Source organism: Mirounga leonina, unplaced genomic scaffold (genome assembly GCF_011800145.1).
Source record: "Mirounga leonina isolate KUSES-001 unplaced genomic scaffold, KU_Mleo_1.0 Mir_150, whole genome shotgun sequence".
Taxonomy (NCBI): domain Eukaryota; kingdom Metazoa; phylum Chordata; class Mammalia; order Carnivora; family Phocidae; genus Mirounga; species Mirounga leonina.
In genome coordinates, this window is record NW_023270374.1 from 26,998,365 (window position 1) to 27,024,527 (window position 26,163).

The 26,163-nt window shown below is 42.1% G+C and overlaps 1 protein-coding gene across 4 annotated transcripts in view; it reads right to left on the minus strand.

The window, feature by feature from the left end:
* LOC118011419 (ubiquinol-cytochrome-c reductase complex assembly factor 1) overlaps window positions 1–26,163 on the minus strand; it is a 95,539-nt gene that overhangs the window by 13,693 nt on the left and 55,683 nt on the right. Inside the window, exon 8 of one of the 4 annotated variants that reach the window (XM_035006186.1) lies at window positions 16,809–16,955. The exons of the other annotated variants lie outside the window; for them this stretch is intronic. Within the exon in view, the coding sequence (XP_034862077.1) occupies window positions 16,809–16,955 (147 nt within the window). The remainder of the gene's footprint in view (window positions 1–16,808; window positions 16,956–26,163) is intronic. 4 annotated transcript variants of the gene reach the window in all.

Here is a 26,163-nt window from a genome sequence, read left to right on the forward strand (position 1 = left end):
GTTAAGTAAGGACTCACTGGATATTTAAACTGACAGGTTTTAGAAACAACCAAGTTATTTGGAACTTCACATGGAGAATAAGATTTGTGCTTAACAACCCTGACCATAACCATGCCCACTGTCATCTCCTCCATTTACTGAGGACCTAGAATGGGCCACATGCTTTTATGGATACCATCTCCTTTAACCGTCACTGGAACTCAGAGGGTAGGTAGGCTAGAGTCACATTTTTATGGACACAGAAAACTGAGCCCCAAGCAGGTGAAGTGACTGGCCCTAGGTTCCATAGCAAATTAGTGATAAAGCTGAGACTAGCATCCAGGTCAGTCTTAGTCCAAAGTCCACGTGCCTTACGTTCCATCAGGTTTCTGCCTCTGGAAGGATGATTTTACTTTGGATCATAAATCAAAGACTGAGTGATTTAATCCTGTGGCTCATAACTGGTCTCTGAAGAAGAGCAGAAAGGAGTAGTGAAAGGACCTGGGTTCGGTCAGACAACCTGGGTTCAAGTTCTAATTCTGCTGTATACAGCAGATGTGATATTGGGTAAGTCAAATAACCTCTCTATTTCCTTGCCTTTCAAATGCCCTATACACAGTGCTGGTTTAAACAGCAAATGAATTAGCATGTATTCATTCATTAATTCAACAATGTATGCTGAAAGCCTCAGTAAGCTGTAAAGTGCTCTGCAAATGCAATGACTTATGAGTAATACCTTCTGGTTTGTTCATAGAAAACTAAAACCAGTCCCAATAGTCAGGGATAATTTTCAAAAAGGAAGAGAGAATGGCCCAGCTCAAGACTGGAAAATGTGAGACTGGATGCAGCTGGTGGTACAATCCATGACCCTTCCCCACTACCTTCAACCCACGCCAAATCAGACCTCCAGCCGCTATGTTCCTAGAGCTCCGTCCATACTCCTCCTCCTGGAAGCACAACACGGTTGAGAACTGCATATGTACCCATCTCTCCCACTAGTCTGTGAGCTACTCAAAGATCATAAGGAACTCTGTTTGATTAATCTTGGCACCCCCGACAGACACCTAATCCAGGGCCTGGCCCAGAGCAGGACTTGAGACTGGCTGGCACACTGATGACTGAATCCTTACAGAGGCCTGAGTGCCACGCAGAGCGTGCTCTGTCCAATGACACCCTTTTGTTTATTTCCCCTTTTTTGCTGCTTGAATACCTTGCATGTTTCTGAAATTTCAAAAATATGTACTGCCCAACTTCTTAATGCACCATCTTCCAGAATGGGCTGAGGTGAAAGGCAGAGTCAAGAAACAAGCCAGAGCTAGAGTTCATTCCTTCTGAAGTGCCACGATGGGACTACAGCCCAGCCCCGCTGAGAGCCATTCTGGGGCTGTCCCTATTCCCATACACGCTATTCTCCTCATCATGCAAGAAGAATCAGAGCCACAAACAGATGTCAGAGACATCACACAAAGGCAAGAGCATCTTTCAGAGAAAAACATGCACTGAACCTGCTCAGCAGAGCTAGTTTATGTGTTGCATCTACCTAGTAAGCTTTAGAGCTGGAAGGGTCTTCAAAGATCACCTAGCTCAATCCCTCTGAGGAAATGGTGAACTGAGACCCAAAAAGGGGTAGGGACTTATCTGAGGTCACAAAGAAAGCAGAGCCAGGATTGGAACCTGGCTTCTAGACAAGTGCTTTATCTGCTTCACCATATGTAGGGCATTTCCAGAGATCAGCAACACATTAATCTGCACACCTCCGTTTACAGCAAGGTCCAGTTACATATAAACACACTTTCTCCTCTTGGGATGCACCTGCATTCTGGCTAGCTATGACCCAGGAAGAATGGAGAGCCGGCCAAGAAGTCCCTATGAGCAAGGCTCCACTATCTCTGGTCCTATAGCCTAACTCCAGTGACCTGTAAGCTGCCTCTCCCTCTCCTCTCTAGCTGAGAGATGGCAAGCAGCCACTGCTAGGAATGGCTTTCAGATATCATCACCCAGGCTGAAAAAGGCCCTTCCTGGAAGAGGGTGGAAGCTTGATCAGTGCAGACACATGATCTGCAGGCAACAGGTGAGGGTGAGTGAGAACAGCTTCCTGAACTACTGCACTCATCCTACCGGGCCCTTCTAGCCAGCCCAGCAGCCAAGGGGAGCTGGATATTCCCTCTGGCGAACCTCTGTTGGGATTTTATTCCCTCACTTAAGCTTTGTTTGTTGGCCTGCAGGTTCTGTGTCCCCGCTGCCAGATGATTCCATATGGAGTGCCCTGCCCATGATGAATACACGGATGGACAAACCGAATGAGAAACTCCTCCTGGACAGTTTTGGACTGTTCTCTTAGTCAACTCTTATCCTTTCCATAATGCTTTGCTTTTCATAAAAAGCCATACATACAGCACCACCACAAGGAAAAGGTTCCTTTTATATCAGTTACTCATATTTTCCCATTTATTTAAGCTATTAAAATTCATGCAGGTATTTTATAAGCCATCAAGATTTGGTGACTGGTATTACTGAATGTTTAATAATAAACTAAACAGAAGAAATCAGAGGGTTAAATGATGACTGCAATTCCTGTAATGACTTAATTAAATTTTTATTGAGTACATAAACTATGATGTCATTTCTAGCCAACCATGGGTCTGCTTTCCCAGCATGTCACAGGGTGGGAGCACTCAATAGGAGGCTAGGCTAAATGAGCAGCAAGTCTCAGCTGAAATGGGGAGGGGAGAAAGGCTCATGTAACACACTCAATAAATTATCCGTTCATTTTTAAACAAAGTCCATGAGTTATAATATATTTGCCATGCACTTTTTATGACATAATAAAAATGTTACCTTAAGGATTACTTAACACATACTACAAATGTTATAGCAGAGGCAGGCACAAGGGGCAAAGAAAACAAACACGAGCAGGCCAGGGACGGGTCCTGGAGTTGACGTCCCAGGGGGAACAGCACAGTATATTAAAAAGGGAATGCCAAAAAAGGGGGTGGGGAGATACAAGAGTTCAGGGTTACTAATCAGCAGATTAATGAATGAGACAACCAACAGGGAACACAAGTAAAACAATAATGAACCTTGCAAGGCACATGTTTAATTAATATAGTATTCTCGAGGAGGAGTATTAGCTTTAAAGACATGCCAGTTCATTTGAGGCCAATTCGCTGCCCTCTTCCCCCTTTTCACTGTTGCTGCTCTTAAAGACGTTTATGTGACTGCTTAACAGAGGAACCAGATTATGTGGGTGGAGGGAACGATGGAGGATCAAGTTTAAACTCCTTACTGAGTTCTATATGGTTCTCTGTGATCTGTTCTTGGTCATCTTTCCTGCCTCACCTCCTCCCACCTCCCCACTTTTAGCTCACCCTTCATTCACAGTAAACAATATGCAATTTCCACAAATAAACTTTGCTCTCTCATAGCTCTTAAGCATACTGCTGCCGGGATTCCTTCCCCCTTCTTTGTCCACTGGGATGCTAACTCCTTATCCTCTAAGACATAGCTTATAAATTATACTTTCTGCAAAGCCTCTCCTCTCCCCAGTCTACAGTGCCACAAAAGTGATTCAAGTCCAGAGAGAGGTCCCATAACTATTTATCAAGTGCCAAGAACTATGCTAAGAGCTTCATGCATGTGAGCTCATTTAATTCTTCCCAGTGACTGAGACAGGTACTGTTACTATCCCCACTTAAGAGAAGAGGAAACTGACATTTGGGAAACTAGGAAATAGTGGGTGAAGATAAGAATACAGAGCAGTCTGATTCCAATGCTTATCTACATTAGAACAAACACAAAAAATTATGTGGTCACCCCTTCATGTACCTACAACTTAGATTATCTGTAGAGGCAGGGTTAAGAATAACTAATACGGTCTTGGGTAAACACAATTCAGAGATTCCCAATTCCAATGGTGGCTAGAGATGGGTCATCAGTGGCCAACTACTAATAGACATCAGACATTGCTAGCACAGCTCAGCCCCACTCCTGGGAAAACTAGTGGGCAAAAGGGTGTGATTGGGGCATAGGAAGACAGAATGGAAGAAGGTTGGTGGTGACAACACAAGAACGGATGCACATGAAGGTAAGGATAAGTTTTACAGCTACTGGCTTGAGGCAAAGCCACTAACAGCAGCAGGCTAATAAGAATTTGTTGGAATAGGGGAGCCTGGCTGGCTCAGTCAGTGGAGCATGAGACTCTTGATCTTGGAGTTGTGAGTTTGAGCCTCATGTTAGGTGTAGAGATTACTTAAAAAGTAAAATCTTAAATAAAAAAGAAAAGAATTTGTTGGAATGAATGAATAAAAAAGGGTGGTTAGAGTGCTGACTAAAAGCATAAGGAACACACAAAATTCATCCTAAGGGTACAACAGTGCAAAAGATCGCAGGTCAGGTCTTTCCAGCAGTCAGAAAGGCCATCAGCAACGCTTTGCAGTATCAAGACCATGGGCTACAGTGACTGCATGGCAATAGGCTAATGTGCACTGAACATCAGCCAGTCTATTAAATTTAATGTTAGAATGAGCTCACTGTGCAATATTATGTGAAACACACAGAAACAGGTGAGAGGAGATAGAGAGAAGGGGGACATGGAGAGACCAAATACACATGAGTGCATGTAACTCACTCACTTGCATGATGACTAACAGATCTACTAAGGACCTTTTAGCAATGATCACAAAATACAACAAAATAAAATTCTGTGTGTGTGTGTTAGGCAGATCCAGAGAAAATTGTATTAATACCAAGAAGAAAAGGAAAAATAATAAAACATGAAAAGATGGTCAGTTTCAATTTCTTCTTCCCTCTTTAGAAAATCATGTCAATCTGAGTAAAGCATATTTCAGCTGTGATGAAAAGCCAACCTAAACAAAACATGAGATAATTCTTACATCTTATTTTAATAAATCATTTCAAACTTTTAATGCACAGGGAAGCTTGCTACATTGAAATGCCTCTTCAAATTATTTATTTACTTACTTATTTATTTTAAAAATCCCAGTCTTGCAGCTTGGAATCTGCATATTCAAAATTTGCACTGCCTGATCATGTCTTGAAAAACGAGGTACACGGTTTGGCAGGCATACCTGCAGAACCACTAGCTTTAATTTCTGAATGGTTGGCTTGGAAAAGAGCAAAGCAAGAGACAGCTGTCCTTGAAAATTACAGTCATGTACCCACTTGACAAGACATTCAAACACAACAGTTAAGTCTGAAATCACCTTGAAAAGAGCTGATGAGGAACACTATGATCCTGGGATGATCAAACTATCACGCCAATTTAATTTTCTTCTGTGTCAGGACATAGAGATAAGAGGAAGGTAACAGCTCTAATCTACTCCATTTCTGAAGTTTTTTGTTGCATCCCAGATGGCAAGTGTCACGCGTATTCCAGTTAGAGGGGCGAATACTGGCTTGAAAGAGTCACTGTTTTAACAACATTGACAGCACAAAGTCCTAAAGGAAACAATTCTGGGGGCCTCCACCGAAAATCTGAACTAATAGTAGTTATGATGGTGGTAGTAACAATGAGCATACATTGCATTTGATTTGATAATGTATGCATATATACGATCTCTTTTTGTGCCTCATGACCATAACCCTGCCCTTCTAGGAGCTCACAGCCTAACTGCTACTACATTGTCCTGACTCTATAAACAAGAAAAGAGAAGTTCAAAAATGTTAAATGCCTTGCCCCAGAGTCACACCCTTCTTGTGACAGTGCTATGACTTTATCTCGGACAGCTGGTCCCTAAATCCAGTGTCTACCTAAAATGTCACACCTTTCTGCTTCTGATGGGTCATATCAGAAACGGAGAATCACACAAGCAAAAAAATTAAAATTGCTAATTTCAGTACTTTGAAAAAGAAGAGTAAAATGGAAACGACTCTGAATTATTGAAAAGTTATCCTAGAAAGGAGATGAGATTCAACAAGGTCAAATACACTGTAGCATGTATAGGCCAAAATAATAATAAGTAACAGCTGAAGAAAGGGTTTGACTACATAGTCATAATAAAGTCCCAGAGCAAATCTCTGATCATGAGCTGACAAATGAGAAATTTTTAAGGTGGACATATAAAAAGAAATTCCATATACAAAGGTCAAAAAGTTTTCTTTCTTCTACTATTGTAATAGTCAAGAGTCTTTGTTTTAGCTACCATACTTAAGAATAAACACAGAGAAACTAGAGAAATTTCAATGAAGAATATCAGATAGGTATGGTCACGTTGGGTTGCCATTGATCATAAGCCAGAGCATTCAAGATTCCATGGACAAAAAAAACACCCAAAGGCTGTTCCATGAGTTGGCCTGGTTGTTTCCATCAACAGTCTCAATGGATCAGCAGATTTTGGAAGTACTCTGATACTGTCTGAGGTGAGTATCACTCACTCTCTGCATCTCTTCCTTAGGACCCAGACCTACTCCTCCCCAACTCCATATGAGTTGGCAGGCTGCTGGTCCTTGAAACCTGTCCCCTCAACACAGAGATGGGCAGAGAATCCCAGCTAATCTAATCAGAGTTTTGCTTCTGAGTGGAGACATTCAAAGATAAAAGGCAGCTAAAGTTGGGTCATCCCAAAGAGACTGTACTAAGTTCTTATTTCTAATACTGCGATCCCTGAGCTTCCTGGGGCCTGTTGTCAAACTCTCCTTTCCATTCTGTGAGCACTAGTTAGCCTCCAATAAATGCCTTTGTTTGCTTAAATTAGCTCGTCAGTCTCTGTTGAGTGCAATTAATGGATATATTGTCATTCATCAATTCAATAAAATCTTTCCATGATAACATAACAACATTAGCTAACATTTGTTGAATGCCTACCATGTGCCAGCAACTGTATTAAAAGCTTTATGTATTATCTCTTTCATCTTCACAATAATCCTAAAAGGGGGGTGTCATTGTCCTCATTTTACAGAAGAAGCATCACCTCATTTTCTGTGAAATCTTTCAAGTTCCCCAAAGCTTGTTGCTTTTTCCTTCACGTGGTTTTTAGTATTTCCACCAGGAAGGCATACTGTGCTATTTTAATATCTGTTTATAGTCTGCCCCCCTCATTTCCCACTGCATTAGACTGTGAGCTCCTTGAGGGCAAAGACGGCACTGCTCAGCACATGTCTGCAGAATGACTCAATGTAGTATTTCCTGTCATAATTACCTCTTGCATTAGTGATGTCCATCCACTTTTACAAATTTCAGGGAAGTTCCCTTGAGTACAAGGATTGAGTACAAGGATTTGGAGAGGGGTTGAGCAGGTCTGTGTACATGCTGCTGCTGTTTTCATGGTTTCCAAACACTACTCTAGGCTGAAGAGGCCCAATTCCTGTCCTTTCAGGGTGTCCTCTCATAGCCTCTGAAACCCCACACCTCTCTCAAAGCAGTCTCTTCCACTGAAGTATTTCAAGACCACCTCTAGTTCCATGACTACCATCTGCTAGTGTTCTAGACTTGAAGTCAAAATACTTATACAGAAGTCTGAAGTTAAGAAGGAGAGCTTCTGACTGAACCAAGAAAGAAATTCACAACTGTCAGGGTAAGAAAGCATGAAGTGGGCAACTGAGTTTTTCCTCTCTCGCTGATCACTCTAATGAGATATTAGCCAACTCTCTGAAGTGAACAGGTTAAACATTAACAGACCTTTGAACCCTGCCTGCTCTATAACAAGTGCTATGGAAGAATAACTAGGAAACTTTCTAAGAAATGCCCTTTTGCTTACACTTCCAAGTTTAACAAAGGGCTCATGCCCTGCTAACAAGTGCCAGGGCACGGAAGTTTTGATCAGGCTTTGGTTTTCTGTTGTTAAATACAAGATTTGGAAGGTGAAAACAGTTTCATTTATTAGTGGTCATTAATGGCCAATAATCAAGGTAGAACCAATCAGCAGGCAATTACCAGAAGTATAATAAGCAAAGGATAATTCCATTCGCACCTACTAGAATGGCTATAATTTTAAAAAAAGGAAAAGGAAAATATCAAGTGTTAGCGAGGATACAGAAAAACTGGAACTCTCAAGCATTGCTGGTGGGAATGTAAAATAGCACAGCGTTGTGAAAAATAGTTTGGCAATTTCTCACAAAGTTAAACACAGAACTACCCTATGACCTACTAATTCCATTCCTAACTAGATACCCAAAAGAATCGAAAGCTGAGACTGGAACAGATACTTGTACTCCAATGTTCATAACAGCATTATCCACAATAGCCAAAAGGTGGAAAAAACCTAAGCATTCATCAACAGATAAACAAAATGTGGTTATCTACATGCAATGGAATAATATTCAGCCATAAAAAGGAATGAAGTGATATATGCTATAACATGGATACACCTTGAAAACATTACATTTAATGAAATAAGTCAGACAGAGAAGGACAAATATTGTATAATTTCTCCTTCTGTGAGGTACCTAGGATAGGCACAGGAGGCTACAAGGAGTTGGGGAGAATAGAAATGAGGATTTTTTGTTGTGGATGATGAAAAAATTGGTATAGATAGTGATGATGGTTACATAACATTATGAATGCATCTCATTTAAGGCCACCAAATGGTACTCTTGTGAAAGGTTAAAATGATAAATATTATGTATATGTTACCACAAAATTAAAAAAAAAAATTCCAATTACAAATGATTCTTCTCACAAATTTCAATCTGTGACTTAACCATGTGTATACATTAAAGCCTCTCTTACAATATTTATCCCATTCTGAGCAGTAGTATTATGAAGTAACTTATGTTCCTTGCTAGACCATAAGCTGCCCAGGTGCAGAATTCTACACTGCCTTGTACATATTCTAAGCATATACTTAGTGCCTACCATATTTAAGGCATTATGGTATGCAGTAGACAAAAAGGATGAATGAAACACAGTAGCTGTCCTAAGGAAGTCTGTGATCTCATGTGAAAGACACATCATACACAAGTGAAACACCTAGCACATTGTAAAAAATGGCAATGGCGAATCTGGGGGCTGAAAGGCTTCAGAGATGAAGCAACATTTACTACATTAGATATTAAAGGGTGAACAGGGATTACCACTTTTCAGACTGAAAGAATGGTATGTGCAAAGCCACAGAGAGGTAAACAAATACTGCATTTGCAGAGGAAAATTTGTAACAAAGAGGCCATGAATGGGAAGAAGCAGAGGCAGAACTGAAAAGGCAGTATCTGTCTGATTGGAAATGGCCCTGAATGCCGCATGAGGAGGTCTGAGCACAGGGGATATTTCTGAAAATTAACCCTAGAAGTATAAAGTACAGACCACAAAGTTAGGGGAAAGGCCAGAGGTAGGAATACCACAGGAGGCAGGAATACCAGAGGAGGCTGCAGCAATGGCCCAGTGAGAGTTGGTAAGGAACTGAATTAACGTAAGCGGCAACAGGCATAAAGAGGAAGGCTTTCCAGAGAAATGTCTACAGCACTATCAACAGCATTTGATTATCAGGTGGATGCAGAGGAGAAAAGGTGAGGAGGCCATGACTTGCACATAATCAGACCTCGCTGAATGCCAGCTGAAAAAAGAATGCAACAGTTATTTGTAATCATAAGCTGATGACTTTCTGACCCTGGTCGCAGTCTTGTAGGGTTTTCGCATTCATGGTGCCCTCGATGTCTCCTGTGTTGTGGTAATGGAAAATCCTACTTGAACAAGATGTAATATGAGCAAGATGTGTACTTAGCTTGAGCCCGGCAGGCGTCTCCAGTGGAGCAGAAGTACAGAACACCAGGGCCAAGGAGCCTGATCCCCTTTCCCAGCAATCCGTTCGCTACATGTCAGTGGATATCATCCGTCGGGGTCCTCTGCATTCTACCTGCAGTCACGAGGTCAGCAAGATGCTGACACACCTTAGGTTTCCAGAAACACTTGCAGGCTCCCAAATGCACAACGGACCTCATGACTGCACTTATAAGTGCAGGAAAGCTGCAGGCACAACACTGCTTTCTAAAATAGTTTTTACTGAATTTAGGCAGACTTGGGACAGTGGGAAACTACAGGACGCTCGCTCCCCATCAGTACTGGCCATCTCAAGTGCACAGACATACAAGCGAAACAGATGAAAATGGAGAATTAACAAGCTAGTAAGTGCTTTGCTAATGGAGTCTGGGCACTGTCATTTGTCCTGGGTGCTGAGGATCTAAACATCCCAGAAGACCGGGAGGCAAGCACTGTCCTTTCCCACTCAGCAATTCCAAGACAGACATCATGCTGCCTGGAAAACAACATTCTTGGAGGATCCAAAATCTACCTCCTTTCCCAATCTTGAGGTTCCTAGCCCTTTTACCAAACAGTCCTGTCTTCTTCTTCTCTACAGTAATGGGAAGCAAAAGAGATGGGCCACCCTAGTTCACTGAATCACACAGGTTAACTGGTGACTCCAGCTGGGAAGAGGAGGTCAGACCAAAGTCTACAGCCCCAAACAGTCAAATGGGCATTTCCCTTGTTCTCCATGGGTCATACACAATGCTTGTTTTTCACTCCTGTCTCCTTACTGCTAACTGCTCAGAACCATACAATTTCCCAAATATCGCCCCTGTGGTAACCTCAGAAATAGGCTGGTCCCTGCTGTGGAGATGAGGAAACAAAGGGTCACCAATTGCCACTCTGCTCAGAGATGATGGAGAAGTTCACAGAAACAATGTCATCTGATTCCTAGTCCAACATTCTTTGGTCTTAAGGCTCAAACAGAAGGGCTACTCCACTGACAGAATCATATAGAAGTACCCTGGGAATGGCTGAGCCTGGATTCTGGTAGAAGCACTCCTGCTCAAGTAATGAGAAGGCCAATGGTGAGACAAGCAGTAAAGTTCCGAGTCCCAGAAAATAGAATGGACTTGGCTTTATGAGCTCTGAGAGTGGCCCTCACCTCTTTAGGTTAATTCTTTTTGTCCTCTTTTTTTCAGTAAAATATTGCTAAAACAGTAAACATTTTATCTAAAGGAAAAAGAAAACCTCAGCTGGAATACTGTATCTGGTAAAGAGTTGCTCTCTCTAGTGATCTGTATTCAAGTCCCACTCTGACCTCAGAAATGCTTTGAAATCTAAGCAAATTCTGGGCCCAAACAGTTCCATTTCCCCACCTTGTAACTCTGGAAGACAAATCTCTGAGACTCAGTTTTTCCATATAACTATGCAAAACTGCCTTTCTTTTTTCTATTTACATTATCATGTCAGATTATACTTAATAAGTAATAAAATGAAGAGCTGCAAACCTCTATCTAGCCCCCTGGCACTGTTCAGAAAGTCTCACACGTACTAATTTACTTAAACCTCCACAATGCTGTAAGTAAGGTGAGGTAGGTACTATAGCTATTCCTATTTTACAGAGAAAAAATGGAGGCGCAGAGACTAAGGTCCTTACCCAAGGTCGCACAGCTGCTTTGGGATCTGAGCCTAGTCTGGCTTTGGTGACCAAGGACTCTCAACCACTCTGATTCTGCCTTAGAAAGCTGGTTACAAACCCAACCAATTCCTCCACCTGGGCAGAGGGCTGCCAGTCTACATCCCTCCCTTCGGCGCCTAGGGGCTGCCTAGTTTCCAGCCCCATCCTGCCATCACACTCAGCCCTGTGCTGGGCCAGCTTCTCTAGAAAGTCTACAGCAAACGGGGCGCCTGGGTGGCTCAGTCGGTTAAGCGTCTGCCTTCGGCTCAGGTCATGATCCCAGGGTCCTGGGATCGAGCCCCGCATCAGGCTCCCAGCTCTGTGGGAGGCCTGCTTCTCCCTCTCCCACTCCCCCTGCTTCTGTTCCCTCTCTCACTGTCTCTCTCTCTGTCAAATAAATAAATAAAAATCTTTTTAAAAAATAAATAAATAAAAAAGAAAGTCTACAGCAAAAATACAACTAAACAAAAAACAGGTGAATTCCCAATCTTAGTTGTTCATCTATTTAGTTTAGAACCTAACCTAGGAAAGATTCAACCTCATTTCTCTTTTTGGCATATAAGCCCTGTAAGATCATTTCTCTCTGGAGCACTCTCTACCAAGAGCATTTGGGGATTAGCACATGGTGAGGGACAAAAATGTTCCCTAAATAAATAAATGAGAAAATAAATAAATTAAATCCAACACATCAAAAAATAAACAAATAAACAAATGAGTAAAACAATCCTTAACAGAGCCATAAAATTAATAATGCTGCTGGACCTGGAGGAGAAAAAAAATTCAATAGTGCCTTCATCATTAATAAATATATAGTCAGTGTTAACCATCCACGAAGCACTATTCTAGGAGTTTAGGCTACAGCAATAAACAAGAGGCAATACAGGGGCACCTGGCTGCCTCAGTCAGTTGAGCATGCAACTCTTGATCACAGGGTTGTGAGTCTGAGCCCCACAATGGGTGTAGAGATTACTTAAAAATAAAATCTTAAAAAAAAAAAGGGAGAGAGATAATACTTGAATTCCTAGAGCTTATATTCTAGGAAGGGGGAAAGGGCAAAATAAAATACATAGAATGTTAGATGGTAATTTTACTGAGTATTTGACATAAGCAATGTTTAAGAAGATGAGCCAGGCTATTGAATGATTTGCAAGATGCATCTAAGATGAAGAGAGTCGAGAGGCAGGGGATCAGTGAAGCAGCCAATGGTGAGTTGAGGTAAGAGGTCAGGCCTGGATCTAAGTGTCAAGTAAGGCAGCTCAAGCCCAGAGAGTGGTTGTGGCTTCTCTGCTCCTTTGAGGACCAGACATGTTACATTTATGGTCCATTTCACTGCCACTCAGAAAAGAGCAGCTAAACAGATAGCATCGACGTGGAGAAAGAAGTCCCTGCTTTCCAGCTAGGCCCCTTCAGGTCTAACTATCACCACAGGATTATTCACCCAGCATTTTAGGGAAACGGGGAAGAGAACTATTATAACTGCCTTACCAATGGATCCAGAAATACTCAAAAGCACATCCAGGGCAGTTACAACCAATGTCTATGGCTTCTACACCCCGGTGTGATGCCTTAGCTTCCAGAACTTTTTCACGTAGTCATCCAGTCCTGAGCAGAGGTAGTGCCCAGTGCAGGGTTAAACCCACAGGAGAAAAGAGCAGATAGCTGCCTACCTTCTGGTAGGACACAGAGTGAGGGGCACTAACAATCTTGCCATACCCTAAGAGCTCCCCACGGTGCTACTGCAATCATTCCTTTTCCTGAAGACACAATTTATAGAAAGCCCAGTGAAAATGCCACACTTTCTCTCTCTAAAAGTAAATAAATAAATATCTTAAAAAAGAGAGAGAGAAATAATCTGGTCCAGGCTCTTCACCTGAGTCTGTTGATTAAAGGTGAAACCAAGTTTAATTCCTTACTTTTTTGACTCTAAAACTAGTGAGTGGTTTTTCAACTCTCCCATCCTCTCCTTCCTCTAGAAGGAGGATCTTTTTTGGCAGGCAACTCAGCTTGGGACCTAAAGCACAGCAGATGATAAATACCTTCTGTCTTTGAAAGAGAAGAGGTAGAGCCATAAATTATCTGTACTCAAAATACCAAAGACACTAGAATTCATTTGAAATCCAAAGAATCTTAGCAAAAGGGCATAGGACAGGAATGAAAGAAGTAGTGTGGGGGACACTGAGAATGCCACTGAATGCTTAATGGGAATGGTCTCCTACTTCCCCCATAACCAGGCACAAACCACATGCCTGCTGATTCTTAACCCCAGCAGCTGAACTGCCCAAGGCCCACAAAAGGGGCAACACACACAGTTTACACCTTTTATTATTCTGATAGAAATTTCTCTCCTGGGAGCAGAAAGGGGTCAAAAGTCCAAAACCAAAAATATATATCTTTATAAGTCAGAGCAAAAGAAGCATTACAGCAGACAGTTATTTAAAAAAAAAAAAAAAAGCCTTAGTGAACAGAGCAGAGTAGGAGGTGTTAGAAAACTCACTCCAAGTAATTTATTCGCTGGGAACCACAAAGGGCTTTCCCAAGAACAGCAAAAACACCATTAATTTCCCCAGTACCCTCCTTTCAAAGGGCTCCAAACACTTCACACATATCATTTTAAATTGTCCTCAAAGGCTCCAAAATAAGGAGTTACTATTTCCCCAGGTTCAGATGGAGAAACTAAAACATTCATGGCCGCCCTGCCCCGTCCAAACCATCCTAACAGATTCAGCCAACATCGACTGAGGGCCTGCAATGAACATGACCTGTGCCAGGCAGAACCGGCGATACAAGGATGAAAGATATGATCTCTGTCCTCCAGAAAGTCAGAAGCCAGTGAAGCATGACAGATGTGGACATAAATCGTTTTGAAATAAAGCAGCCGATGCTAGGTGCTATACAGAAAGGGTCCAAACAGTGCCCATTGATGTGCCAAGCATTGTACTAAGTCTTTACTAGCACCATACTGCTAAAGTCACACACTATGTATGACTTACCTTACAGAGAAAGAAATGGAGACAATGAAAGGTAAAGAGACTTGCCCAGGGTCTCAAGGCCACATTATGGCACGGCATGATCAAAACCCAGGTCTGTCTGGCTCCAAAGCCCATTTAATGGGAGGTAAGTGCTTGGGAAGTTAAACACATACATACATGACAGCACAGCGTCCTTTTCTCAGAGCCAGAGGAGAACTCCTGCAGAGGAAGGAGGCCCTGCTGAAGATCCCTGGAGAAGGTTCTGGCTTGGTGACAGCTCTACACAGCCCAGCTGGTGGGGTAACCTCTGCCTCTTTTGCCAAGGCTCCACTCTGGAGGCCAAGGAAGAAAGATCTGAAGGAAGAAGAGCTTATGCAGCAACAGGCCACTGTCCACAGGGAGAGCATGATCAGCCTTGGGGAATCCCTGGGTCTTCGCAAGGTTAATATAAATAGCTCTATTTTGAGCCCACAGGACAAGAAGCAGATGGGGGAAAGAGAAGATCCTCCAAACTTTAGGAGCAAAGTTGAGCCTGGAACTATGGAAGCCCAATCACCACTCCAGCATGGGATCCTTCTGTAATTGTTTTCAAATCTTAATTTCAACCTAACAAAACAACAACAAAAATCCTTTGATGGGGGTGCCTGGGTGGTTCAGTTGGTTGAGCGTCTGACTTCCGCTCCGGTCGTAATCTCAGGGTCTTGGGATGGGCCTCACTGGGCTCCACGCTCAGCAGGAAGTCTGTTTCCTCCCTCTCCCTCTGCTCCTCCCCCGGCTTGTGTGCTCTCTTTCTCTTTCTCAAATAAATAAATAAAATCTTAAAAAAAAAAAAAACACTTTGATGGAGCCAGATACTTCTGTGTATTACTATCTTGATCAACACAAATGACTTTGTTCCTGTCAATGGATAGGTTAGCCATTAGTTCATTTACTTGTTCTTGTATTCTACTTACTTCCAAAAAAAGGTTCAAGTTGGCTTATAAAAAAAGGCACGTGCTATGGCCAAAAGAGCAAAAGTCTGAATATCAGTCAGATCTGGACTTGAGACTCGCTGTGGTGGCCATAGCCAAGTTCTTTAACTTTTCTGCCCCAGTTCTCCTCAGCTGCAAAATGGGCACACTCACCTCTAGCCAGGCAATTTGTGATGGAGATGAGATCTATAAAATGCCTGCCAGAATTGGGCCCACAGTAGACATCTCCACCAAAAAGGAAAAAAAAAAAAAAAAGAAAAAAGAAAAGGTAAAGAAAAGCGTTAATAAAGTGTATGTGTGAGAGAAAGAGGATAATGAAAAATTATATCAAATACCTAAATAAGGGAAGCTCTGTACTTTCTGGAAGCCATGGCAACGGGGAAGCAGGATTGTTATACCATTCTCATCGTTAAATAAAGGGAAACGTAAGTTCATCAGGACAGAGAAAGTTCTTAAATTCTAACTGCAGAGAGACTCATCTACAGTTGAGTGGATGTGGATGTGCACATACCTACACATGCACGCTTAACACTGTTTTTCTCTCCAACAGGAACAGGGCAAATGGCTCTCCAGAGCCCTGCTGCCCCTCTGACACCGCATACTGCCGCATGCAGTGAAGTACTTCAACAGTTAAAACATTTTTGTGCCAATATTTTTAAGAGTGCAGAAGGTTCCAAATTACATGTAAAATAAACAATGCCAGACTGTGAAAACTCTTGGCTGCAACGTTCTCTGATGTTAACAAGAGTTTCTTTATTACTGTAACCTTTCAGAAGTGAATAAAAATTATTTCTCTGCCCTAGTTTTGCCCTCCAGTAAAAGGGAAGAGAACAGTGACCATGGAAAGAGCTGTACAATGACCTCTCATGAAGGCTAGGAGGCTGGGAAGGGGGCAGTTTAAAACACAAAGCCTTCCGTATATGATTCTAGTCAAAGGTTAGAAATTTAGTTTGTGCTGTGCTGATCATACTGTAAAATTTTACGTTCCTAATATTTTATGTAACTAAAACCCTCAGGGGGACCAGAGGGCATTTGCAAGGAGCCCAAACTAAGCTGATGCTAAGAGAAAACCCAAATCTTGATCAAGGCTCCTTAGCCATTCGGGGAACCTCATTACTCTGAAATTGAGTCTGAAGTGTCCTTAAAAAACTGGGAAGAAGATCTATAGGTGTCCAGGACTTACACAAAATAGATTCTTTTGCAGACCTCTTAGTCAATGAGTCTGTGAATATTGGACACCCAAAAGGATCTCAAAATGGGAGCTAGTCTGGACAGAGAGAGTCTGCTTTCAGCACTGTAAGAAAAGGAAAAAAGTCACCATAAAAAGGCAAACATGCTCTGTCCTCTCACACCATTCTGCCTCTACCTACACTGCTCCTCTGCCCTGAAGGTTTCTCTTGTCTATTAAACATTTATCTGAAAGATACAACCCAAATGTCATCTACCCCAAGCTTTTCTCCTCTGGGCCTTCTCAGCAATTTTTAAATATCATAATCTCTCAATATTATAATCACCTGCTTATCCGTTTGTCTTCTCCTACAAGACTGGGGAGGCGGGGACAGTATCTTCATCATCTGTGTATCTCCAGTGCCTAGCAGAGTACCTGAAGTTAGCAGACCACAATAAAATAGACGGATAGATGGGCAAAACCTTGTTTGTGTCTGGGAACAGAAATCAGACAGAGAATGATGAACTGCTAAAAAAACAGAACACAAGCTCTGGGATTTAACACAAGGCTAGCTTTTCAGACTCTCACAGAATTGCGGAATGTTAAGTCTGGAAGAGAATTTAGAAATCATCTAGCTCTCCTCCCCAGAGAGGTGAGGTGATTTGACTTACTCGAGCTCACTCAGAGAGTGGCCAGGCTGGCCAGAACTCCCTCCATTATACCATACCACCCATCCCTTCTCTTTACTATCGAAAACTGTAGGTATAAATATTTATTTGGCAGTTAAGATGAGAAATATGATTAAGACTACATATTATGAAAATGTTATTTCATTATAAACAAATAACAATGGATGGCACACTAAAATTCAAACAATTTGATACAAAATGCACTATCTGAATTGCTCAAAAAAGTTAAACATAACATCACTGTATGACCCAGCAATTCCACTCCTAGATAATATGCCCAAGAGAACTGAAAACCTATGTTCAGACAAAAACCTGTACATGAATGTTCACAGCAGCATTATTCATAAAAGCCAAAAAAAAAAATGGAAACAACCCAAATGCCCATCAATTGATAAATGGATAATAAAATGTGGCATATCCATACAACAGACCATCCATAAAAAGGAGTAAGTACTGATACACACTACAACATGGATGAACCATGAAAACATGATGCTAAGTGAAAGGAGCCAGAGAGAAAAGGCCACATATTATGATTCCATTTATATGAAATGCCCAGAATAGGAAAATCTATGGAGACAGAAAGTAGAGTAGTGGTTGCCAGGGGCTGGGGGAAAAGAGGAATGGGGAGTGACTGCTAATGGGCACAGGGTTTCTTTTTGAGGTGATGAAAATGTTCTGGAATTAGATAGTGGTGATGGTTGCATAACACTGTGAATTTACTTAAAAAAAAAAAAAAACACTTAAAATGGTGACTTTTATGGTAGATGAATTATAACTCCATTTTTTTTTTTAAAAAAAAGGAAAAAGATACAATCTCTGCCCTCTAGGAGCTAACAATTTAACTGAAGGAGTCGGGACCAACATACAGACATGCTTAAGGACTCAGAGGTTCAGTGTTATGTGACAAGTAATGTGTAAGTTAGAGGAAGAAGGAAACAGCACTTAAGTGAAAAATCTTAATGCTTACGTTAGAGCCATAGTTCTGAGTGATGACCTTTTCAGGTAGTACAGACTAGTAATTAAGAGCATGGGCTCAAAAGTCTGGCAGGTTTGGGTTCCAATCCAGGCTCTCATATTTACTGTGTAAGACTGATTAAGTTATCTTCCTGGTAGGTTAGAATAATGGTCTCCCAAAAGATATCTATAGCCTAATTCCTGGAACCTGGGAATGTATCTTATATGGGGAAAAAAGGACTTTGCAGCTATGATTAGATCAGGAGTCTTCAGATGGGGAGGTTATCCTGGATTATCCAGGTGGGCCCTAAATGTAATCACATGTACCCTTAAAGAGGGAGGCTGAAATTGGAGTGATGTGGCCACAAGCCAAAGAATGTCAGTGGCCTCCAGAAGCTGGAAAGGGCAAAGAACAGATTTTCCCCTAAAGCCTCCAGAAAGAGCACGGCCCTGCTAATGCCTCAATTGTGGCCCCATGAGGCTGATTTCTGGCCGTCAGAACTATGAGAGAATAAATTTCTGTTGTTTTAAGCCACCAAGTTTGTGTTAAGTTGTTACAGCAGCTATAGGAAATGAATCCACTAACCTCTCTGATCCTAGTGTCTTCATCTATAAAATGAGGATAGAAATACTATCTCAAAGGTTAAGATTGTTGTAAAATGTCAAATTCGTATGGTGCTTATAAAGTGCACAGCAAAGAGAAAGTTCTCAGTAAGTCGAGCTACTACTATGGGTGAACTGTTTCTGTATTATGCTGAAATCCTCAACTTTTACAGGGCACCTGCCCATGCCCACACCCTGCTCCCCTCAGCAGAGAGAGCAAGAGGAGCTGGCAATCAGGGGACCCGAGTTCTGCTCTTTAGTTGGTTTCTAACAAATTTACTCCTCTCCTCAAGCAAGTTTCTCCGTTAGTTAAATGACAGGATCAGAGGTGAGCAGTGGCCCTCTGATCAGAGGGTCTGTTAAGACACAGGTTGCTGGACCCGACAGCCAGAGTTTCTGATTCGGCAGATTGAGGGTGGGGCCCTAAACTTGCATTTTTAACAAGTTCCTAAGCGATGTTGAGGCTGCTGGTCTGGAGACCTCACTTTTGAAAATCTCTGGTCTAGATTATTTCAAGGCTCCTTTCCAGTTTTAATGGTCTAAGCCACCCCACAGATGCAGCATTCAAATAATAAACACTGCTGTATCAGGCCAGAATAGCTTTACAACGAAGTTCTTTTCCTATGTAAGAAAGTGGGGGATGGAGGAGTATGAAGTCCATGGTTAAGGACTAGTTTTAACTTTTGAACTAAGCAGAATGAAAAATCTTAAGCAATAGTGGGAACAGGAAGGGGCTGTCCCCTTATCCAACATGCTGGCCCCATTTTAATTTATCTTAATCCCACCTTTCTGCCTTTTCACCAGACCCCTCCCCCTCACGCCCTCCTCGAGAAACACATCTAGGTGTCTCCTGAATTCATTTACTGGCTTTGCCGTGCACAGTATAATACCGCCTTTGTTAGTCTCCCGGCCCAGCCTCTCTGAGCACGGTGTTCAGTCTCGGTGTTCCTCTACTCTTAAAAAAACACAACCACGGAGTCTCTGAAAAATAATTGTAAAATCAACTTAAGGCAAATTCAGCCGATGTGGAGACATTCAGACTCTAAATGATGGAAAAAGAAACAAATTCAGAACATTGTTAGCATTCTCACCTTTTTTTCCCCCTTAATCTCTATTAGTCCTGCTGAGTAGGAAACCTCTGCCCTTTCGGATTAGAAACTCTGAATAAAAGGGGCCTCAGGCCTGGGACTGCACTGAAGAAATGGAATGCCTTGAGACTCCAGAAAAGCTGTCCTCTTGGCCTTTGGAAGTCCTTGGTAAGAAGACCAGAGAGAAGGAACCTGCCACGAAGTTGATCCCCCTCCTGCACCCCGGGAAGGGATCATGGTATAGTAAAGTGGACACTGGGCTGGGAATCAGCATACCCTAGTTTGGGTCCTCATTCTGCTGTTTGTAGCTGCACAACCTTGGGCAAATCAATGAACTTTTCTGGGACCCCATTTTCTCACCACAGAAACGAGCCAGTGGGACCTGATCTATAGTCCTTACTCTGAGACGCACATCAGAAATCCTCTGGGGAGACTTTTTAAAATACATACACATCTGAGCCCCTTCAGATTGAGAACCACAGAACCAGAGAATATCTGAGGCACTCAATCTAACATTCTAAGGTTCATCTATTCTATAAAGTGAATTAGAAATATAAATGATGAGGGGCGCCTGGGTGGCTCAGTCGTTAAGCGTCTGCCTTTGGCTCAGGTCATGATCCCAGGGTCCTGGGATCGAGCCCCGCATCAGGCTCCCTGCTCAGCGGAAAGCCTGCTTCTCCTTCTCCCGCTCCCCCTGCTTGTGTTCCCTCTCTCGCTGTGTCTCTCTCTGTCAAATAAATAAATAAAATCTTTAAAAAAAAAAAAAAAAGAAATATAAATGATGAGAGAGTCAAGGAACCCCAGAGGCAGGGCAGGGAGAGAGAAATGAAACTTTCTCAGGGGAGAGGGTGGTCAGAGAAATTGAATCCAGGTGTGAAAAGAGATCATTCATTAAGTCAGAATTTGGGAGACAATGCTGCCCAGTCACTAATAATAGAAGCAGGTACCTGTGTCCACCCAAGTATCTGAGGGGTCACCATGTTAGGCACTCTGTGTTAAGACACCAGGAATCCTAGGATTCTTCATCCCATCTAATGGGCGTGACCTACACAAACCCACAATTACAGGACAGCATGGTAAGTCCTATCACAGAAGTTTGTGCAAAGTGCTGCAGCAATACAGAGAAGGGAGTGGCCAAACATACCAATATTATTGGGGGGTGCTGGGAAAAGCTTCGTGGAAGAGGCACTATCCAGCTGTGCCTCACAGTGCCACGAGCAGGGAAGACAGGTGTTAAGACCACTTCAGACAAAGGGACCTGTATAAACAAAAGCCCAGAAGCATAAAGGAACATGGCATCAGTGAAAATGTGGCATGAGTGAAACCTGTGTTTGTGTGTATGTGTGCACATGCATGGATATCTGTGTATCAGAGAGGTCTCTTGGCAATCAGACTAGAAAGATGGGTTGGGACTAGAATGTGAAGATTTCTTCTCTCCCCACCCCCCGCCCCCGCCCCATTTTTCACTTTGAAAAGTTTCAAACTTACTTAAAATTCTAAGAGTACTACAAGAAAAACTTGTATAATTTTTAGATTCACAACTGTTAATATTTTTAACATTTGCTTCATCTCTCTATATATATACATACACATGCCCTTTTTTCTTTTGCTAAACCATGTGAAAATATCAAATCATTTCATTCCTAAATACTAAACACTATATCTTCTAAGAATATTCTCCTATGTAACAACGAAGCGTTCTACATACCATTGCTAAGAATATTTGAATTTTGTCCCTCAGATTTCTAGACAGAGGGATATGATCAGATGTGGAATTTGGAAAAACCTCTGGTGATTTATATGGTGACAGGTTCACCAGAGTGGGTAAAGTCCAGAACTAGTTACGAAGCCACGTGCAATGAAGGAGAGATGATGAGGGTTGATATGAAGCAATGGAACAGAAGAGAGGGAAAAAAAAAAAAATCCAAAGATATTTTGGGCAAAGAAGTGACAGGACAATTTGGGTGCAGAAGATGAAGCAAGAGGTGAGGAGGACTCTAAGAATTCCAGCTTGGAGGGGCTAGATTGATGGTGACGACATCAGAAGTGAGACAGGAAACACAGGAAGAAGAGTTTCATGGAGCTATTTATCCCATCTCCTGAGTGAGATTTATTTAGGAGAACCATTAGCAACACCTGGAAATGGCTCTAGCTGTGCCCAATGCACACAGCTCTAAGCAGTACCAGAACTATGGTACAAAAGACATCAAAGGGAATAGGACACCCAGAGGGACTGGAGAAGCAAAAAAAAAAAAAAAAGTGATAGGTTAGAGAGGTAAACAGTTCTGAGACAATGAGCTGAACTGGGAGTACTTAATATGAAGAGTACTTAAGAAGGGTACCCTAGAAAGACAGGACAGTGTCAATGCCCCAAGGCAGTCAGGGCTTTGAAAACAGAATTAGGTCACTGTCTTTCTTCTACAGAAATTCCATACGGTAAACTGAAGATAACAAAGAGGATCAAATTCACTTACTGATTTACTCAGTCAAGAAACATTTACTGAATGCCTACTAAGGATAAAGCTCCATTTCAGGTACCGGAGGAACAGACAAACAAATACGAACTAGACCTCAGGAAACTCACAACCTATAACTCAAGGTAAAAACGGCCAGGAGAGAGATAAACCATCATGTGCATAGATAGGAGTTTCATGCTCTATTTAATTTCAATTTCAGATAGGTTTATAACTTCTCTTTCAGGGACAATCCCTGAAATGAAGTGAGTCCAGCATGCTGCCCAGAAGGACAGGCAAACTGAGCCATCAGACCAGCATTCTGGCTGTATGCTCCCAGGCAGCTGATAAGTCACAAAACTGCCTAAAGCACACACTCCATGCACCCTTGCTGCCTCCTGAGACCTGGGGTCATGAAACTTGTACAGAGAAAGGAATGTATCTACTAAAGATACATCTCAGTTGGACCCTGCTCAAGTTCATGAGCCAATCCCAAAATGAAATTGCTCTGCCTTCTAAGAATTTAGCCTTCTCTCACCTAATAAACAAATATCCACTCCAACAGCTTAGGACATTCAAAAACTTTCAAAAGAACAACTGATATCTGGGAACAAACATGTCTTATTTTAAAGGCCTCAAGCCCAAGGAATTGCTCTGTATTTACACTCCACCATTCGTATCATTGGCCACAAAACTATGAACTTAAAGTGGTCCTTGCCTTTAAAACAGTACCTATGGATAGCAGTGAGTGTTAATTCTGACCTAGAGATGGAAAGTATAGCAAAATTTTTACCTCATGGTAAAACAGAGGAGTTTGAAGATTTCTGTGGGGAGGTAGGGAGGAGAAGGGAATGGAATTACAGAGGCCTGGAAGAGAATTTCCAGAAAAACTAAAGTATGTATAATTCTTATTTTTACCACCCTTTACAGATTTAAAGTCTTTGTTAGTTCAGAAACATAAAAGGCCTCATGTATAAGTTGTTGGGGTTTTTTTAGTCAAATCAGAAGACAGGAAAGCATGGAAAAAGAAAAAGAAAAACTTGAGGGTAAAGGAAACAATTTCTCATTTCTTTTTCTTACAGTATTTAAGACAGAGCAAACAAATATGCTCAGAATGAAAAGGGCTACCTCTCCACCCCACTTTTTCTAATACATATAGTGGGCTTCCAGAACAGTCTTCTGTTGTCAGCTATTTACTGGACATGCATTCAGCCAAGGGGCCATGATAAGCACTTTGGAGACTACAAAGAGGAATACAGGGGATCCGGCCCCCAGGCAATTCACCTGGAAGGTAATCAATACTCACGAATAACAATGATACAAAAGAGAAACAGTAAGACCCAGAAAATGGGTACATATAAATTACTAAGGTACTTCCAGCTAGGGACAACTGAGACTGGCTTCCAGTATGGGGTGGAGGGATGTAAAGGAATTGGGGCTGTGGTGTATTGTATGTACCGCACGGGGAATGACACAAGACAGGAAGAGCAAGGCATTCAGCTTGGCTGGAGTGAAGAGTATGTGAAGCAAGGCTGGAATGTGATGTTCACTGAGTGCTTACTATGTGCCAGGCACATGGGCTAGAAGGTTTCACATATTTACAGTTCAAGAAGAGCTAGAGGAAATGAGTTTGGAAAGGTAGTCTGGAGTGTGATCAGAGAGGACCTTGCAAAGCAAAATGCTGATTCTAAGAAGAAAAGTAGAATTTTACAAAGGAGTCCAGTTCAGCCCACAGCTCCTCCACCTCTTTCTAGGCCCTCTGCACCACCCCAGGAGGCAGCTCTGCTAGAGAGGACAGGAGACCTTGAGGTGACAGGAGGCTCATCCTTATTCTGGAATGGTGCTAGCAAGAAATCATCTGAAGTCCTGATGAGACAACTGGCATTCCAGGGACCATTGATAAGGATAAACTTGGAATTTCTTAATACTCTTTCCCACCTAGTCTCCAAGGCTTGGAAAGCTTAAACCTGCTCATTGTGAGCCACAAGGTGGAGATGTCTGGCAGGGCAGAACTGAGAGGAAGTCGTTTAGCCAGCCTAAGGTTACCATTAACACTTTGAGCCACTGCCTTGAGCTAATTTTTATGTTTGTTTTTTAAGTTTGGTTGAAATGTCACAAATGGAAAAATTAACTAAAGCGCCAGGGTTAGCCACAAGACTGGACACACCTGGCTGCAAACCCAGCAAAAGAAACTTACTTCATTAGTAGGAGAGGCAGAAAGTGAAATTTACATCTGAAATGTGCCTGCACCAGGAGAAAGTGCTGAGGCCAAAGGCCTGTCTGTTTTTACAGCTGTGTCAAGTCTTAGTTCTCTACTCTTACCAACACTCAGGAGTGAGGCAAGGGCCCAAGGAAAAATGGTCTCCAACCTCTTCAGCTGCAACTCAGCTCACAAAGGTTTTTAAGAACCAGTTAATGAAATAAAACAAGACCAGATGAGGTGATATAATGAACTTTATTTCCACAGCTAATTTATATGTTTAAATCCCAAATAATGTTTTTTTTTTTTTTTAAGTTAGAACGCTCTAAATTATTGATGTGATTTCTGTAACCTCAAATTTAACACTTGCATTTTATACCGGCTTCACTAATGATATATGAGTCTGCCTTGTTTTTCACAATAGTCGGGCTCCTAAAAAGCTGATAAAAAGCATAAATTTTTTAATAAAAATTTCCCCACCAAATGAGACTGCAATTCTAATTTCAAAGGAGTTCTTGATTCAAATTTCTGATTCGCCATTAATTCACAAGTGGTTCCACTCAAAGTAATAGCCTCTAAGAATTCTTTGGCATGAAAAAGATCACCACTACACTGATCAGTCTTATAAATTCTACTTTTTATATAAGTTTTCTTAAAGATGTACACTTGGGATGCCAAATTACACAGAGACAGATTTACAAATTACCACCTTCAAATCAGATTTTTTGAGGCACCCCAACAACTCAAATTTTTATTTTTTATTCTTTTTTAAAAGATTTTATTTGAGACAGAGAGAATGAGAGAGAGAGAGCACATGAGAGGGGGGAGGGTCAGAGGGAGAAGCGGGCTCCCTGCCGAGCAGGGAACCCGATCCGGGACTCGATCCAGGGACTCCAGGATCATGACCTGAGCGGAAGGCAGTCGCTCAACCAACTGAGCCACCCAGGCGCCCCCAACTCAAATTTTTAAAAGAAACTGAAGCACACAGGAGGAGAGACTTGGCAGCCAGGGTCAGAACCAGGCCAGACTGGCTCCCTACTACTTTCTCCAGCCACATGTCCCTAACTTTCCCATTTCTTTAGGTTGTACACACACACAAGACTGAGAACCCCTCTACACACACAACCACACTCATAACAGAAGTGGTTAAAATACAATTTTCTTGCCTGTATAAAGGGTGCCTGTTTATATCATGAGTTTGGAATAGGGGTGCGGGGGGACCAAGTCAATTACAATAGAAAAACAGTAACAGTAATTCCCCAACTCGTCCAAACATCTGTTATTTTTAAATCACCATCTTTTATAGTCTTTGTAACTAAACTGGGGCTTGACATTTCTCTTCATGCACGTGAGTTTACAAGTCTGTACTTGGGGAGCATTATGGATCATCTAAAACCTTGCTGTTCAAAGCATGGCTGCCACATGCTCACCCTGCTCCACCTGTGGCACTGGCACCACCTGAAGCTTTCTAGAAATGTAGACTCTCGGGCGCCTGGGTGGCTCAGTTGGTTGAGCGACTGCCTTCGGCTCAGGTCATGATCCTGGAGTGCCGGGATCGAGTCCCACATCAGGCTCCCTGCTCGGCGGGGGGTCTGCTTCGTCCTCTGACCCTATCCCCTCTCATGCTCTCTCTCTCTCTCTCTCTCTCTCATAAATAAATAAATAAGAAAGAAAGAAAGAAAGAAAGAAAGAAAGAAAGAAAGAAAGAAAG